General features: G+C 36.8%; 1 protein-coding gene across 4 annotated transcripts in view; it reads right to left on the minus strand.

Annotated features, from left to right (window-relative positions):
- The window catches only part of DLG2 (discs large MAGUK scaffold protein 2), a 1,033,555-nt gene that overhangs the window by 297,745 nt on the left and 718,661 nt on the right, over positions 1-17,149 (minus strand). For all 4 annotated transcript variants that reach the window (XM_035560441.2, XM_035560439.2, XM_050713151.1 and 1 more), the window contains one exon: positions 834-970. In XM_035560441.2, coding sequence (XP_035416334.1) covers positions 834-970 — 137 coding nt within the window. The remainder of the gene's footprint in view (positions 1-833; positions 971-17,149) is intronic.

A 17,149-nucleotide genomic window follows, 5' to 3' on the forward strand; every position in this document is an offset into this window, starting at 1 on the left:
AAAAAAGGCCACAGCAATTTTTCACTGCTTAGATATCATGTCACAAAACAGAGCTACTGCAGTACACTTTTTTTCATGGCAATGACTGAAAATATATTTTTCTGCTTGCTGAAATCTATGCAAATGCATTGACATGAATACAACTTGACATAGATTAACTTCTGCTGATTCATCAGGGTCAGGATTTCCCCCTTACAAAGAATTAAACAAACTCTGTGAGTGGGAAATAATTATCTACAGGGAACAATATACTAGCACTGCAAATATCAGGAAAAATTTCCCAAAGTGAGATCCATCAGAGAAATAAGAACACTTCCTCAAGGATAAAAGATAGAAAATGTATCTTTTATAACACCTAAATGGAGCATCTACATGAAGCATTCATGCATATAGTAATATATAGGTAATAGTCCACTGGCAGTGGCTACGCTTGAGAGTTTTGTGGCATATTTTACATCTTATCACTTCCTTGAAATGGTCGGTAGAATCAGTTGTGCTGTAATGAAGTTTGTATAACACCTTCCTTTAAAACTTTTGTGGTACATTTTGACCTATGTGCACAATGCATTTATTCTCTTCTTAGTTAAATGACTGTAACAGCAATAAAACACATTGCCTTTTCTTCACAAAATATTGGTTTCCCAGTATATTTCTTTTTTAACTCTAGTCTTAGAAATACATATGAATAATGGGAAAAAATGAAGATGACAGAAATCTAACAATTACTAGAGAAGTTGTAATGGTTACCTTCATTAAAACGTACAGTAAATAAAATTCCCTACATGAAACAACTTTCAGTCATATAAAATCCAATTTAAATTTGTCATACTTACCATAAGAAGTCTATCTCCAACCTGCAACCTCCCATCTTTTTGTGCAGCTCCTCCATCGATAATCTTGGTGACATAAATGCTGTTGTCCCCAGGGATGTGTTGGTTTCCCACCCCTCCTGCGATACTGAAACCCAGACCTGGAGAAGATATGAAAAACAAAACATTATCAGTACATGAATAACACTAAGTAAGAGTGTAATTGTATAATTACAATATTTTTTAAAGAAATGCAAACAACATAACAGGTATTTGAGGGGTCATATGCTTTCACTTTTCCTTGGAAGTTGAGGGACAGAAATAAATCAATGAAACTCCTTTCCACGTACAATTATAGAAAGGTAGATATAAAAAGAATCAAACCAATGATAATTTTACACTAATGTCTTGTCCACACCAGGGGACAGTGCAACCTACATAAACAAGTTATGGCACAACTTCATGGTGGAAATTTCTGCGGACTAGTAATGAAACTCTGAAGCTTGGACTTCATTTTAATAAATATTGGTATAAAAATAAATCACAATCTATCATAAAAAAAAGAAAGGTATTCTTATTGTCCACAGAATTTGAAAAAATACTGTGAGAGGTGTACTACATATTTTGTAAGTTTCTGTAGTACCACATTGAAAGATCTGAGAAAATGAAAAATAAATGGTGTAGATATTTTGATTTAATTCTGCTTTGCATATTTTTCCAGGACACAAATATCTTTGGCTATTCATATAAAAAATAAGAAATTGATAGTTCACATATAACTTTCTCTCAGTGATCTGTGAAATTATTAGATGAAGACCCTAAGTGCCAAAATTTGGAGCAGCGTCTACATCCTGATACGATTCAGGAAAAGGAAGGAAAAATAAATAGATGTCAGTATGAGAAAAAAAAAAGTTTTACTCTTTTCCTACTTTTCCTATCATCTGACACACTACATAAACAGACAAATCATTGCTCTCACTTGTAATAACATTTTTATCTCTCAATCAGAGAAAAGACAGAAACTACTGTGCTCCATTTCCATAAAAATCTACTTTATGAGGTTTATTTTTTATAGATCATATATCTAATGGGAACTTCCATCTGAGCAAATAAGCTGTTACTGACAATAACCTGCTTAGATTATTGCTTGAACTAGGCATTTCTCTTTTAGCTGAATAGAAAAAATAGCTGTATCTACATACAGAATAATAACTAGTTTTATCTTTGAAATACACGGTGTTCAGTCATTCTTAAAACAAACATATTGGTAATAGCTTCAGCCTGAGCAGTGAAAATGCAGTAGAAAAATGAACTGCCCGGAACTTGGCATTTTATTGGAAACTCACCAGCGTGACTGCTTGTGCACTAAAACTTAAGCAATGGTTTATTTTAATACACACAGGCTTCTTTAGCAGCTGTATGAGGACAGAGATAAGCTTTTTGAGTGAATTAAATCTCAAAAAAAAGTGATTTTTTTCTCACACTATTTTAATTTGATCATTATTTTTAGCCTAAAAAAATGTGAGGTCAGATAACATAATGGGCTACTTCATGGATACTGTCAAAACAGTAAATTACAAAAAGAAACCTCTGAAATTATATCTCAAATTGAAATACTACTTAATTAAGATGACTATTAACAATACACATGAAGTTAATTCAGAAGTATGAGATAATTAAAATAAAGCTTTATTTAATTTTCAGCTAAAGCTGGTGATCACTGTTACTATTTACGTTCTACTGCCGGGACAACTACAAGGATAAAAAGATTACATAAAGGTATTCTAAGAAAACACCCAGAATTAAAATTTTCTTTAAAACATTAGTTGTGGACTAGGAACAATGACTGAATGTTCCCTGGTGACATAATTATCATCCTTTTGGAAAAAACAAACAAACAAAACAAAAAACACCAACAAAAAAACTGCATGTTTCTATCAGTAAAATAAAGCTCCAAGAGTATTCCAGAATGATGATGACAGGCACAGGAAATGAGTGGGCAGCTCACTGCAGCTGGAGAGCTTTCTTCAGCTCCACTGCTCACCTACAGCATCAACGTGGGAAGATTGGGTTATGGTATGCTTCAATCCTCTTCTCTCTCCTTTATTAAAAGTGCACACTTATAAAGGGCAAGGTCATTTCTGGCTGTATCGTACTGTACTTTGTGCAAAAGGGTTCCTAATTCATCCTTGTCCTGCTACAGGACAATTCTTCTACTTGATGCAGTGCTGAGAGAGGTGGTGGGGTGTTTGTTTTTTTTTTTTCTTTTTTTTTTTTCCCCATGATTATATCACAATTGACATGTAAAATCACAAAAACAAACAAAAAACCTTATAAGATGCTACCCCATTACAAAAGTGAAGTTTACAGTGATGAAAGGAGTACTTTTTTCTGCTTTTTTGATGGACATAAAATGTGACTGCATGGGGCTATATTATGTTGGTAAGCAGGATCTGCCTTTGGAATCCATATAATCAGTCTCAAGTATGAAAAGGTGTAAAAGAACAGAACGAGACACGTGGAAATACTGCAGGGGGAAGAGTGAGGATGGGTGGGAGAGCCAACTGAGGAAGAGAGAGTTTCCATGGCTTTTCTATCTATAATAATCTGGATCCATTGTGTAATCATACTTGTATGCGTTAAAAGATCGCTTCTTGGGAAAAATGTGGAATGGAATCACGGCAACATTTAATTTTACTGAAATTATTTTTGCTAACTGCCAGAAACACTAGGAAAGTATATTACAATAAATCTTTTGGGTAGGATTCATCTGGCCAAATGACATCAGACAACTATGCTAATCATTTATGATACCTTTATAATCAATGAAAATTCATTAAAGACTTTCAGAGGGTGATTCATCTCATCTCAAACAGGCATCTGAAAGAGACAAGATGAATCACACTCTTGGTTTCTGAAAGGCTGGGGGCTGGATGTGGGAACAGGTGGGTGGGATGATCAGTGCTACACAGGTTCACAACCTGAATTACATTCTCAGCTCCAATTATAATGAAGGTCTCTGCTTTGTTTTCAGACCTGAAAAAGGGTTGAGCATCTGTGGTTTGGATCTCTCTTTTAAATGGCTACATCGGGTCAGTATTTCCAATTTTTACTCTACTGTAGAAATGAAGAATCATTCAATATGTAACAAAGGGAGCAAGATACGTTTTCTAAACTCAGTCGTTTTAATTGCTCTGTTGAGTTCAAAAATCAAAATAGAATGTTTAAATGTAGAACCTTTTTCTTACTGACTTCCTGACTTTGGTCAGTAAGACTTTGCCATCAGAATATAGAAGAAGGGGAGTCACTTTGAGAATTGCCCTTCATCTTACTTCCTATTTTCCTTATTTACTCTCTGCTTCACAGCAACACACCTGCTTGGACAGAGAGCCCAACTTCCTCATAACAGGGATTAGATGGAGAAAAAGAGAAGACTGCTCCAAAAGGAGAAAGGGAAGAGAATTGGCTTTAATAGTGGTGTATGCATGTCCATGTCACACGGCTTCATTTAAAGCCACTGTAGGCACATACAAAATTGGTCAATGTATAAAATAGGCAAAATGAATCAAACTTTATTTCCTTCCATTTCCAGTGGGTAGGTGTTTGCAAAATTCATCCACCTTTAAGACCCACAAGTGCAGGAGCTAGGTTTTTTTTTTTTTTTTTTTTTTTTTGTGGTTAGTCCAACAACAGGTACTTTTATATGTTAATAATAAAATCAATGTGTAAGACACAGGGGATATGTCCACACTGTGAACAGTGTATCATTTTCCAGAGTAACCAGACAGGGAACCTAAAAGACCAATGACTGCTAGATAATGTCAGCTTTGTAAAAAGAAGTGAAGTTAAATGAAACTCTCACCAGTAACCCAAATGGGATTTTGTGCTTGCTACTATCCTACACAGAGAAACAGGTTTATTTTAAGCTAGCAAACAGAAAGAGGATTTTACAGGGCAAATCCAACATGAGTTCCACAGTCCTATCTGAGAAGCTCCAAATAATGGGGCAGCCAAAGATAGTCAAATTTAGGTCATAAACTTTAAATGTAACTGAGATGTGTATGATTTGCAAATATTTAACCAAAATAGTGTGCTCTAGAGATATAAAATGTGTAATTCTTAATTGCTGAATTCCTGGTTTTACCACAGCATCCCTTATCACCAAGAGACAGACATCCTCAACACTGAATACCTTGATGAAGCCACAAAAAGCACAGGACTTCTAATAGAAATATTAGCTTACAAATTAATGAAATATGGACAGAAATGTACATGTAAGCCCAAGAAGAACGAATAAGAGTTAGAAAAATGTTGTGTATTGACAGTGCAGAGCATTCCTAGCAATAAAACTGAAAATGAGTCATTTCTGTCAAACCTGGAAGGTCTGGGCTCTATTAAGACCGCAGCACAGGTGTCTTGTCAGCAGAAGACCCTGTACCATAACATCAGGATGCTGGCAGCAAGGTTACAGCATGTTCCATATGCCATTCCCTTGCCTGCAAGCCCAATGGGAAAGCAGATAATTGCAATAAAGATGTGTATTTGCTAAATGAAAAAACAGACAATGAACAGCTGCCGTGCTTATAGCTTATGGAGGCTGAAGAAAGCAATATTCTGAAGTAAAGGACCACCCCATAACAATGGTGGACTCTTAGACAGTACAAAGCATCTGTACTAAAATTAGTTGATGGTCACCAATCAAGAAAATGATAATGGATGTGGTAAGGTTTCCATGTCCCATGTCCTTTGTGTCACACAAGAGTGAGCTAGTGCCCCTCAGCACAAGCATCTTAGGGTTTTTGATGTGGGTAAAAAGAAAAGTGAATGAAATAGATGAGAGAATGAGCAGAAGAAGAGTGTAAGTAGGTAACATATGTAGAGATTTCATGAATAAATACTCCCCTCTCTTCCTGTACGATGTCTCATTGTGTTTCGCTACAACCATTTCCTACAGGTGTGAAGCAAACCGATCTGCTCCAGAACACTGTCTGAACTCAGATTTCGTAAAACTGTTCTAGGCAGCAAAACAAGCTAACACAACCACAAAGTACCCATGCAACACCCTGCACACTGAGGCCCTTCCCTGGCAACACCTGGCTGTGGGGTGGGACACCCCACATTGACCATGCTCCTGTGAACAACCGGAAAAGGCAAATGGAGGCAGCTCTCATCTTGCCACAGACCAGACACTTCTACAGCACCTGGTTACAAAAATTAGAGCTCAGTGTTGAAATTACTTATTACTTGAAATTACTTTAAGCTTCCAGAGCCAATGTTTAGATGTCTCTTTTTTTCCTCTGAAAAAGGGAAGAACAGGATCATACTGATGAACCTGCTCATGAATTCATCAAACCTGGAGCAATGAAGTCCAACACAGGCCTCTAATTAATCAAATTCCACTTAGACGGAGGAAAGGAACATGGATAATATAAAATGCTTTTGCTGTTATCAGCTGATTGACTTGTTTTGACAGGCCCACAGTTATATGTAGCGCTGTATGAATAAACAAACTAAAGCAAGGTTAGTTATAAACAGAGGAGAAGCAGGGAATATACATCTCCCCCCCACCCTTCCCTTTTGCTCAAGCCTGTAGCTGCCAGTTTTAGTTTTTCTGGAGGAGAGATATAGCACCTTATAAGTGTGGAAGTTTAATATGCTTGTTATAGCTGTGATTTATGATTAATGTTCATTATTGACATCAGTTTCATTTATTATTTGGTATGCACAAAAATAAAATATATTACAAAACAAAAATTAAAATGTTACACAATAATTAAACAATGATACAAGGAGGAACTTATCTTCCTCTACAGAGCTTTCCTTCCTTCCTTCCTTCCTTCCTTCCTTCCTTCCTTCCTTCCTTCCTTTTTCTTTCTTTCTTTTCTTTCTTTCTTTCTTTCTTTCTTTCTTTCTTTCTTTCTCTCTTTCTCTCTTTCTCTTTATTTTATTTTATTTTATTTTATTTTTTCTCCCTCTCTGTCTATCTATCTGTCTGTCTTTATTTTTCATCCCATGGATCAATTCCTGAGAAACTATTAATCCTAGAAATAATGTCTTTTTTTTTTTTTTTTCCTCTTGTCCATGCTGCAGGGGTAGATTCAAATATCATTTGAGTGAATTCTTACAACAATTCCTATTCCTGACTCATGTCACAGCTTATACCAGAAGGAGTTACATGAATAAAATTTGACTACATTTTGTTCTGAGGATGAAAAAATCAGTCTAAAGTACAGTATGATTCATAAAACTTTAACTAATATTCATAACAAGCTTAAAAGCTGCCTACTTTCATTGCCATCTTTAGTTCCCATTTCAGACCTGTTCCCTTCAGAGGGCTCTTCGTGAGAAACAATTTGGTAATAGCCTCGACTGGGAAGAAGGCCCAGCCCCCTACAACGCCAATCATGACCTGATGTCCCTTTCTAAATAGCCTTGAGTTGAAAATTTAAAGTATCTTACTGACTGTTTTTGACTTTTTTTTTTTTCCAGAAATATCTAATATTTTAAGTTATTTCCCTGATGTCTGGTAGAATGTATGTTGAAAGATGACGTACAGTGCCACCAGGTAAGAAGAATATTCTTTGAAACCACCTTACACAAGGAGAAAATTATAGCTCATTTTACACTGTGTGTGTCCTTCATGCCTTCAGCTATTTATCCAGCAGTTGTCATGCTGCTCCTTTGTTCCTGCCCATAGCCATTTTTACTGTAATTATTTTTATTAATCCCTATATTCTGGCTGTCAGTGCATCACCTTTCCACACTACTGAACCGGCAGATTACATGCCAGATTACAGTACAGTCTGCACTGAGGATGAAAGTGGACAGCACACACAAGACTTCCATAAGCATGGCAAGCACACTTGTGGCCATGACTGCACACTGTTTGACAGTTGTGATTATACAGCAGGCAAAGAAAATCCCTTCCTTGCAAGTCAGCACTGTTTGCACAGCAGCACTGACGCCTCTCTCCAAGGGAATGGGCCTTTCAGTCACCTCAGCAGAGAGGGCTTGTAGCTTGTCTGCATGGAGGAAGATTTTGGTCAGAATTTTTAGTGGAAAATAAACAGAAAAATTTTGCCTCTTACGCTTTTTATCTGCACAAATTTTAAACACTGCAAATTCAAATTTTAAAATAAATCTTAATAAAAAGTTAATTTTCATGTTAACTATTCTTAATTTAATAAAATTAAAAATATTAATTGAAATTTAAAACACCGTAGTGACACAATCTGGCTGCACAGCCCCGTGTAGGGACCTGTCGAAGTCTACTCTCACTGCGTGCTTGATAAGAGTCAGGAGAGAGAATGATCCCACAGAGATTAAAATCTCTTCAATGCACAGATGCATGCACACATTCATGCTGCCCCAAACAGCTCTCTGAAGGACTAAGGGCTTAGAGGGATGGCAGCCAGCTAACACTGAATGGAGGAGAGACTGTGCTGGTAGTGTGGTTGGTGACCCAAGTGGTGGTGATGCCCAGATGATTTTGGTACTTTGATTAAGACTACCTAAGCAGGTTTGAAATCTCCATTTCAATTTTTACACACTGCTATCCATGCCATCAGGTTGCATATATAATTTTAAAATTCAGCTAGCACACTGCTACTGACAGTTCCTTACAGCTGTTCCAGATCGGTGGGGTACTGGGACGTCTGGCAGGCTCCCTGTATAGCAGTGATTTTTCTGAGCTCACTCTTGATCTAGGGATGCAACATGCTACAGCTTTCCTCTGGGATTCATCTCCATCCTCCAAGACCCACAAAAGTCAGAAATGCAGGAAAGTCCAGAATATGTTAACAAGTCTTGCGGCTATTTCAGGGATTTTTTGCTGACTTTGCTCTGGCCTCTACGCCTGTTCAGAAGCAATTTTAAACTACTACAACTCTTCTCCAACTGATTTTTTAATCTTTTGGGCAGAAAAAAACAAACATTGCAGTAGAAACCACTGGGTTGTAACAGTAAGAAAGGAATCTGTTCTCATGACACCAGGTTACACTTCTGGTCTCAGAAAGAAATGTTTACTTTGCCCACCAGAGAGTAGATGATGGGAACAGAGATTATGATGCAAATGTTAATGTACGTGTAACACAGTGAGAACGGGCTTAAAAACAATCACTCAGTAGATACAGTAGGTAAAGCATTGGTTTTACATTATCATAACAGTAAAGCTCATCTTTCTGTAATCTTTAATAAAGCCTTCAAAATGTATTTGTTAAATTATATTTCTCTTTGTACAGATTTGTAAAAAAAAAAGTCTAACATGCAAATGAAAACAATTCTTTCTTTTCCAATCAGTTTTGCACTTAAATATTTTTCCCATTACAGACTTTTTGCCTGCATATACTCATCCCCAACGATGCATTCCCTCCAGACGTAGTTGAAAAGAAGGAAATAGCAAGCTAGGAAAATACACTTTGAGCCTCATTAGAAATTGTATTTATTCTATATTTCTACATTTATTCAAATGAATCTACTCAAATTTGGATAAATTTCTCAGAAAGCACAGACAAGCAATGGCCTCATTGCTAAACAGGAATTCTCAAGAATATTTCAAAATTAATCTTGAAAAGAGAAAGCAGTATTCCTAATTATTCACAATAAGCAGATTTTTAAAGTATTAACGAGGATTCAAGTTCACTAAAAATCATATTAAATCACACTGTCACAATTTTACTAGCTTAAATGCAAGAAAGAGAGAGAAAATGATTTTGTTTTTGACATCTACTGACACTCCGAGAATTAAAGCAAGCAGTTCAGCTCTTTCAGAAAAAGCCACAATACACCAAGTCTAAACATTTCATGTTAAAAACAGTCAAATGATGCTCTTAAAAATTTGAAAATTACTGACATAAAGCAGATAGAGCTGAGATATGCCACTTAGGAACAGTATTAACTGCTCATGATTTTATTTTTTGAAACGTCTTTTCTCCTCTCCCATTTCCATGCAATGTTTGCATATGCCTACACTGAAGCTGCATATGCACACTGATTTCATGTTCACAGAGGAAGTTTCTGCACATTTTTGGTGCACCCACAAGTACAAACAGTCCTCAGATCCAGAGTCACCAAAATCAGAATTTTAGATTAGGGCAGCCATCATCTGGCTGGCTGCTTCTGTGAAAGGATCATTTACATCTTGCAGGGAACAGTGTTTTAAACACAGCATAAGTGACTGTGCTGTGTTGAATGTCATATGAATGGACTGTTAAAGGCTATCCTCTCTCTTTTTCTCATTCTATTTGTTTCTGCATTAGCAGCATGTTTCTTGACAGAGATTTGGGAGGGGGGGTGCTTTGTTCCATCCTCACCACTATCCTTTAATTCAGTGGAAAAATCAGCTGGAAAAATCTGATCAAAGACAAAGCAGTGAGCTGTCCTAATTGGCAGCAGACAGCCAGGAGGGGGGTTGCAGCATGCGTTTTTAAGATTGTAATATGCTGACCTAGAGCCTCACTACTGCCAAAAGAAGTAACTCTGCTCTCCTCCCTGCCTTTGGCCACACTTCCCTACTGCATGCCTTGTACCAGCCGTGAAAATTTTCTAGGCAAATAGATTAGCAGCTGAAAAATGGCACAAAACCCAAGACAAACTGATCTGAATCACAGACCAGGTGCTTATTCACCAACACCTACAGAGGCGGCAGCAGGGGCTGGCAGCAGAGGACAGTGTTGGCCCCCAAGTCCTTTTTCCTGGCAACACAGCTTTCCACAGGGCACATTAGGAAAGCTGTGACTGCTGTGGAGTGCAGGCAAATTAAACCTGGGGGATGTGCTAAGAAGCAAAGATGCAGGAACAGAAGATGGAGACAGGAGGACAGAAACAGCTGTTTAGACTAGCAGAGCACAGAGAAAATTTCAGTGAAAATATGCCATTAGAGCCTGAGGCCTACTGGGAGGAAAGAGAACAATAAAACTGCTCTCTTTATCTTGAGAGAAAGAAAGAGAAGTTAGCAATCACAGGTTTGTAATGCTCCTGAGAACTAAAACAGATCTGATATCATTATAAGTGAAGAAAAAGGTGAAATAGTGATGCTTATTCAATATTTCTCCAGTTTTTGCTCTGGCAGATATACTGGTGCGTGAACCTTTCCTGACTAGAGAATGAAACATAAAACCTTTAACTCATCCTTTCAGGAGAAGCACTGGGCTCAAGAAAGCTGGATTTAACCACCTTTTGTTGCCCTGATAAAATGGCATTTAATTCAGGGAGTATTTGTGCACGTTTGAAAGCGGTGGGAAACCTTGGTTTTACCTTACACAAGTTTTTAACATAATTAGACTCCTTACCATAAATATGTTTTTGAGTTGTATTTATTTTAACTGCATCCCCTGTTCAAAATGTTCTTTTCCCTCAAGATGTATCTCATAATCAGCTCTTTAAGGTTTTCAGTTTGAGGCAGAAGTATCTGGAAATGGGATCAGCATGGCGGGGCTGGATCTCACTGGTGTAAAACCTAGAGAAATTCCTTTTCCCTGACCTTCTCCTCTCTCCTCCAGACAATTTAAATGAAATCTTGAAGGTTTTTTTCACCTTCTTGGCTATTAAATTTCACTTGATTCTATTTTTTACTTTTTTTTAATGCAAGTCAATTCCAGGATGTAACTTTTGGACCTAAGAAATAAAAATCATATCTCATGGATTCTCTGCAGGCAGTTACGCAAACCTGGAATGCACTGACGAGATCCAAAAATCTGCTATTGCTTTAACAATACATATTCACTTGGGATCAAACTGTGAAATAAAGTTCACTTTCTACGCACAAGGAATACCAGTTGTTTCAACCAAATCTGTGCTGACAGTCAATCATAGTTTGGCTGTCATTAACAAATAGTACCTACATCATTTTCAGCTTAGTTTACTATGAATTACTGCAATTACTGACAGCAGCACAAATTATTTCACCTGCTAATAATGCTAAATGAAAAGCACTTGATCCTGTAGGTGTGGAAACCAAGATATGTTTTAAAGTAGTCATTACTTTTTCTTTTTTTTTTTCTTTTTTTAAATCATGGTACGATGTAAAGCTGTGCTTTTCTCACCATTGTTTTCAGATCAAGATTCAGTCTTGAAACATTAAATAATTATTCTAATTCACACACACACACAAAATATTTGCTTAGTGTAACATTATATATTAATATATATAATAATAATATATCTGAGTACAGCTAGGTCACTACTTTCTAAGTTGGATGGCTGTTCTAGCCAAATATTTAATAAGTCTTCACCAATTAAATGGAGAAAGAAGAAGCATTCTGTCAGGTTGGGATTTGTTTAACAACCATAAATGTCAGGGAGAGACTCAACAATTTCTTTTGTTCATCCTCCATTCAAAGAGGGGAATTTAGCATTTATCTTCTTATCCCTGTTGCAAAGCTGAACAGAAATACTTTCTTGAAAAGCTCTCTGCCAATTATATTGAAGCTTGAAAACACAAAATGAAATCACTCTCTGCCAATTATATTGAAGCTTGAAAACACAAAATGAAATCAAAGTTCATCTTGTAGCTTCTTATCTATTCGCAGTCAACCCATAAATAAGCCATCATCCATTCAGTTCCTTCCTCTTTAAAAATACAGAGAGAAATCAAGACACAAATTCACAAGGTTTTTTGTTTGTTTGTTTTTTTTTTTTTTTTTTAAATGTAAGGCAATTTACAGAGCCCTGCTGTTAAAAATTTACAATTACATAGATGATACAGAAAAAGAAAAGACATGGTGCTTACTGAACTATACTAATAAGGTGAAGGCATGCTGAAAACAGATTCATAAGTCATTGGTCTTTGCTTTGACAATTCTTTTCTCTCTGAAACTATACTTTAGTCCCTTAGTTCTGTTTATCAATGATATTTTCTTGCAGCACACTTAAGAAAGTGAAACAAAAAATGCTTTATTTGCCAGTGAGAAGCATCCTCTGTTCTCATAGAGTAAAATCAGACACTTGTGTCTCCTCAGAAATTATGTTAAATGTTTGCTGAGGGAGTTATATACTCTCATACATAACTAGAAACTTAACATGAACCCATATTTGAAATCTGTATTCAGAAGTACAGATCTTTCCAGACAGGTCCCGGAGCACATAAGATTTTCTAAGAGCTTGTGCTTAACAATGTGGAGACTCAGACTATAACACTTTAATGTGATCGTTTCAGGCTGGGTTACACTACAGGTTTTCTCTGAATAAGGGTTTTCCTGACACTTTTTATCAGAGAACTTCATTAGATACATTAAAACACAAGACCCTGCTATTAGTCCCCCGAGGGGTCTATCACAGGGTGTTAACATGGTCTTTGCATCAGCTATTTCAATTAATAACAGTGCCTGAATCTCCCTGCAATGCCAGAGGTAGGGTGTAGGTGTAGGTGTCCAGGAATGGCATACACAGCTTCCCTGATGAAAAGCGAAACCCTGGGGAAAAGAATGAATGCGCTGATGTGTTGATTTATTCCTAGACCACTTCTTGGCCACCCCTTGGAAATTTTAGGCAGTTCTTTGGATGAGAAGACTCATCCTAGTGAGACCCACAGATGCATAACCTAAAAGTTCGATTTTAGATATAAAGAAACGCAGCTTTGCTTACAGATGGAGAAAAGTGTTTTATTTGCAGTCAAGACTCAGCGTTAAAAGCTTTAGCACAGTCCAAAGCAAAGGAGTCCTGGACAGCCTCCAAATACTGAAGCCTGCTGTGAGAACAGCCTTTGACAAAGAACCAGCCATATACCTGACCAAGGTGTTTGTAAGGAGCGTGATCCTGACTTGAGCAACAGAAAAGTTGAAAAGCAGAGAAACCCTAGCCTGATGTGAGTGAAAAAAATGAAGGCTGAGACTATAGTTTACCTGTTGCAGTATTCATTAATAGTTTCACATGTGAAGAAGTTTCTTTTCTAAAATTGTTTTATTGCTCCTAGCCACAAGTAAAGAAAGAAAGAGGAAAATCAAAAACACTAAATTACAGTTGACAACCGGCACACGAATTGTGTGTGTTTTTTGCCTGGAAGACACCCTCTTTATTTCTGCAGGTATGGGACTTTAATAGCCCTATGCCTACTGTTTATCTTCATACTGCAGTGAAAAGAGAAAATTTTGTTATGATCACAGAGTCTTGGGGCTGGAAGAGACTCAACAGATCATTTATTCTATCTCCTTGGCCCAAGGCAGAATCAACGACAGTTGCACCGTGTCTGACAAATGGCTGTTCAGCACACCTGGATATTTCTACTGCTAGGGACTTGGTGACCTGCCTGGTAATATATCATATCACAATCCTCATTTGTCCTAAAATACAATCAGTCTTGCTTATCGTAATTTGTCTACTAAGCTTTGTTCCACACCCTCCCTAGGGGGCACATAGAGCAAACTCACTCTTCAAAGATGTGCTGCAAAGCAAGAAGATTGCTATCAGGGGCCCATAAGCCCCTTCTAAGTCTTTGGTATTTCACATAAATGACTTTAGATCACTCGTTCTTTCCTTGTAGGACAGGCTTTCTAAATCTCTGATCATTTTTACTGCTTTCCCCTGGAGTCCTTCCAGCTGGTCCACACCTTTCTTGAAGTGGAAAGCTCAAAGGCTGAGCTCTCCAGCTCAGTCTTTACCTGTGAAGGATGAAAGGATTTCTCACGTCTTATAAACCATACCTCAATTTATAAATCTCAGTATAGTGTTTGAATGTTTTATCGCAGCATGATGTGTAGAAGACAAGATGCTACAGCTAACAAAGTCTTACATTCTTTTCTTCAGGAGTCCTGTCCTGACAGTTTTCTGTTAAGCACTGTTTATTACGTTATTTGATTATTTCTGCTGAAAATACCATGCATTTGTCCCTGCTGTTACACCTTGGTTTTTTTGTTTGTTTGTTTTGTTTTGTTTTTTCTTTTTTTCCTGACCACTTCCAGTGTTAAACCCTCTCAGCACATGGTGTCATCTGAGAAAAATGTGAAAGAGTTGCAAAAGAGGAGTATGACATCCTCTGGTAACATTACTCTTCAAACTTTTTCTAGGTGCTTGAGAAAAGATTTACTACTTCCTCTGGCATTCTGAGATTCTGAAAGCAAACTGATGGCTTTATATTCCCATCACTTTCCTTGTTCACTTCAGTGAAAAATATGTTTTCTGTTTGCTCTTCCCAGTTTTTCCCTTTGCCTTCTCTACACAAGTGTTTAAAAACAACCCCTGTTAGCACTGATTTCATCAGTCACATCTGAGTGGTCTGGGATCAAGATCTTCAGGGCCTGCAAAGTGTTAAAATATCAGACATCTTTATGTGCTGCCTGGTCTGCTGCTTCTTCATTTGAGGTTGAGGTCTTGCCCCTCTGTCACTGGTTTTAATCATGATAGCAAGCTTATCACAGATGACCTTTTTGTGAAAATTGATACCAGCAAAATAGCAGGCACCTTTTATATTTTCCCTCAAAAGCACCTGTCATCTCAGCATTCTCTAACTACAAAGCACATCTCTAAATTACAATCATTTACACCACATTTCAAAAAGGATGTGATTTGCTATTATAGAATTTATCAGTATTAGTTTGAAATAACTTTCAGAAATTTTGGCTATAGCACTTGACAATTATTAGAATTTAGAAACAATGCACATCCTACCTACAGACTATTGGTAAGATTCACAACTACCCTACTACTTACACTGAGTTCATTTTTTGATTATAGTACAGGAAACATAAACATGCCTACACTAAACTTTACTAAATTATTTACTGTAACTTTATGCTTCCTTATTTCAGTTTTCTCTATTGGAGTGGCTAATATGCCATTCTATTCTTTTCATAAGACATCTTAAGCACTGTTTTGCATAACAAATAAAACAAAGCAAAGAATAAAGCCAGAACACACTTTAGGGGAAAAAAAAAAAGTCTATTACATCCTTATTTGCAAATATCTCTTTCCAAAATAAAAACTTCCAGCATGCCCTGAAGATATTGTTCTTTTAGCTTACACAACATATCTTTTATCATATCCCAAAGACTCATTTTTGTCATTATGCCCTATTTTACATTCTCTTCAGCTCTAAGATCTTGCTTTACAACTGTTTCTTCCTATCAAAGGAAACAATCGGACAAAATTATTTCTAAGGAATCCATGAGCAGGCTTCTTATTTGTTCATAGAAATCACTACTGAAAATTCAGAAGCCAATATCCCAGGTACTGAACCTGGGTTCATGCTCTTGGAATACTTTGGATATGTATTTCTTGTTCCACTGTAAGTTGCCTCCACATATATATTTTGCTATTGTAACCTCTCAGTTGTGCATTTGTCTTAAAAAATAGAAACTAAAGGCAGAAGCATTAAGTAGTCTTCTTGCCTTTCTTGTATAGGGTTAAAGTCAGACAAAAATGTTCTCTGGAAGAGGTCACAGGATTTTTTTTTTTTTTTTTGGTCTTTCAGACACCAAATGTTTTGTATTAAGAAAAACTTATCACCCTGTCATTGTCCCAAGTGGCAGAAAAGATCTTAAATGAGTCTCTGCAAGCAAAGAAAAAGAAGTGATACTCTCACGAACTGCACGGCTTTAACAGCTCACTTGAAAGAACAGTTGAAGAGCAGCTGTGTGTGTGCCAGTGATCACAAGCCTTTGGCAAAGCAAAAATGAACTTTGCTCCTGCAATAAGCCTGATCTCAGTGTATCTGCAATACAGAAACCTCTGCAAATCAGTTGCCTTTGTACATGTGACTGATGCAACATGCAGTACCATAATTTTTGTGCACTGGAGTCCCAGAGTTTTTTGTCCCATACCTTAGGATGACACAGCTGTAAAATAGAGTCAACTGCAGAGACCATATGTTTCATAGCAAAATGCAAAGAATCTTCTTTCATCCAAACTACAAGAAAGACTGTTATTTCTAGGAATACTACTATGATATTTAAAGAAACAGAACAAACAAACAAACAAACAAACCCTAACTGATGGAGGAAAAGCAGTTTTCCCTATAGTGTTCTAGCTTTAACTTACTATTTGCTTTTTTTTTTTTTTTAGACAATTAGTCCAACACCTTTGGAAATTTCTTTTTTTTTCCATGTGTTTATATCTGGTTGCTACTTTTTAGCTGCCACCTAGAAAGAAACCAAGTTGCATTCTTTCTTCTGTTTTCATTATGGCTGTCTATAATTATAGACAAGCTTCAGAATACTGAAAGCAAAATAACGGTGACAGACCTGCAGAAATGACTTGGATATAGTATGGGGAATAGACAGATGAATGACTATTTGCAATTAATCACTTTGGCATCTGGCTTCTGACTAATCCAGCTACTCCCTTCAGAGATGCTTTAATATACTTCCTTTTTTTTTCAGCTGGTGGAAACAAAATAATATAAAAAATCT

The sequence above is a fragment of the Cygnus atratus genome, chromosome 1 (assembly GCF_013377495.2).
Source record: "Cygnus atratus isolate AKBS03 ecotype Queensland, Australia chromosome 1, CAtr_DNAZoo_HiC_assembly, whole genome shotgun sequence".
In the NCBI taxonomy this organism is placed as follows: Eukaryota; Metazoa; Chordata; class Aves; order Anseriformes; family Anatidae; genus Cygnus; species Cygnus atratus.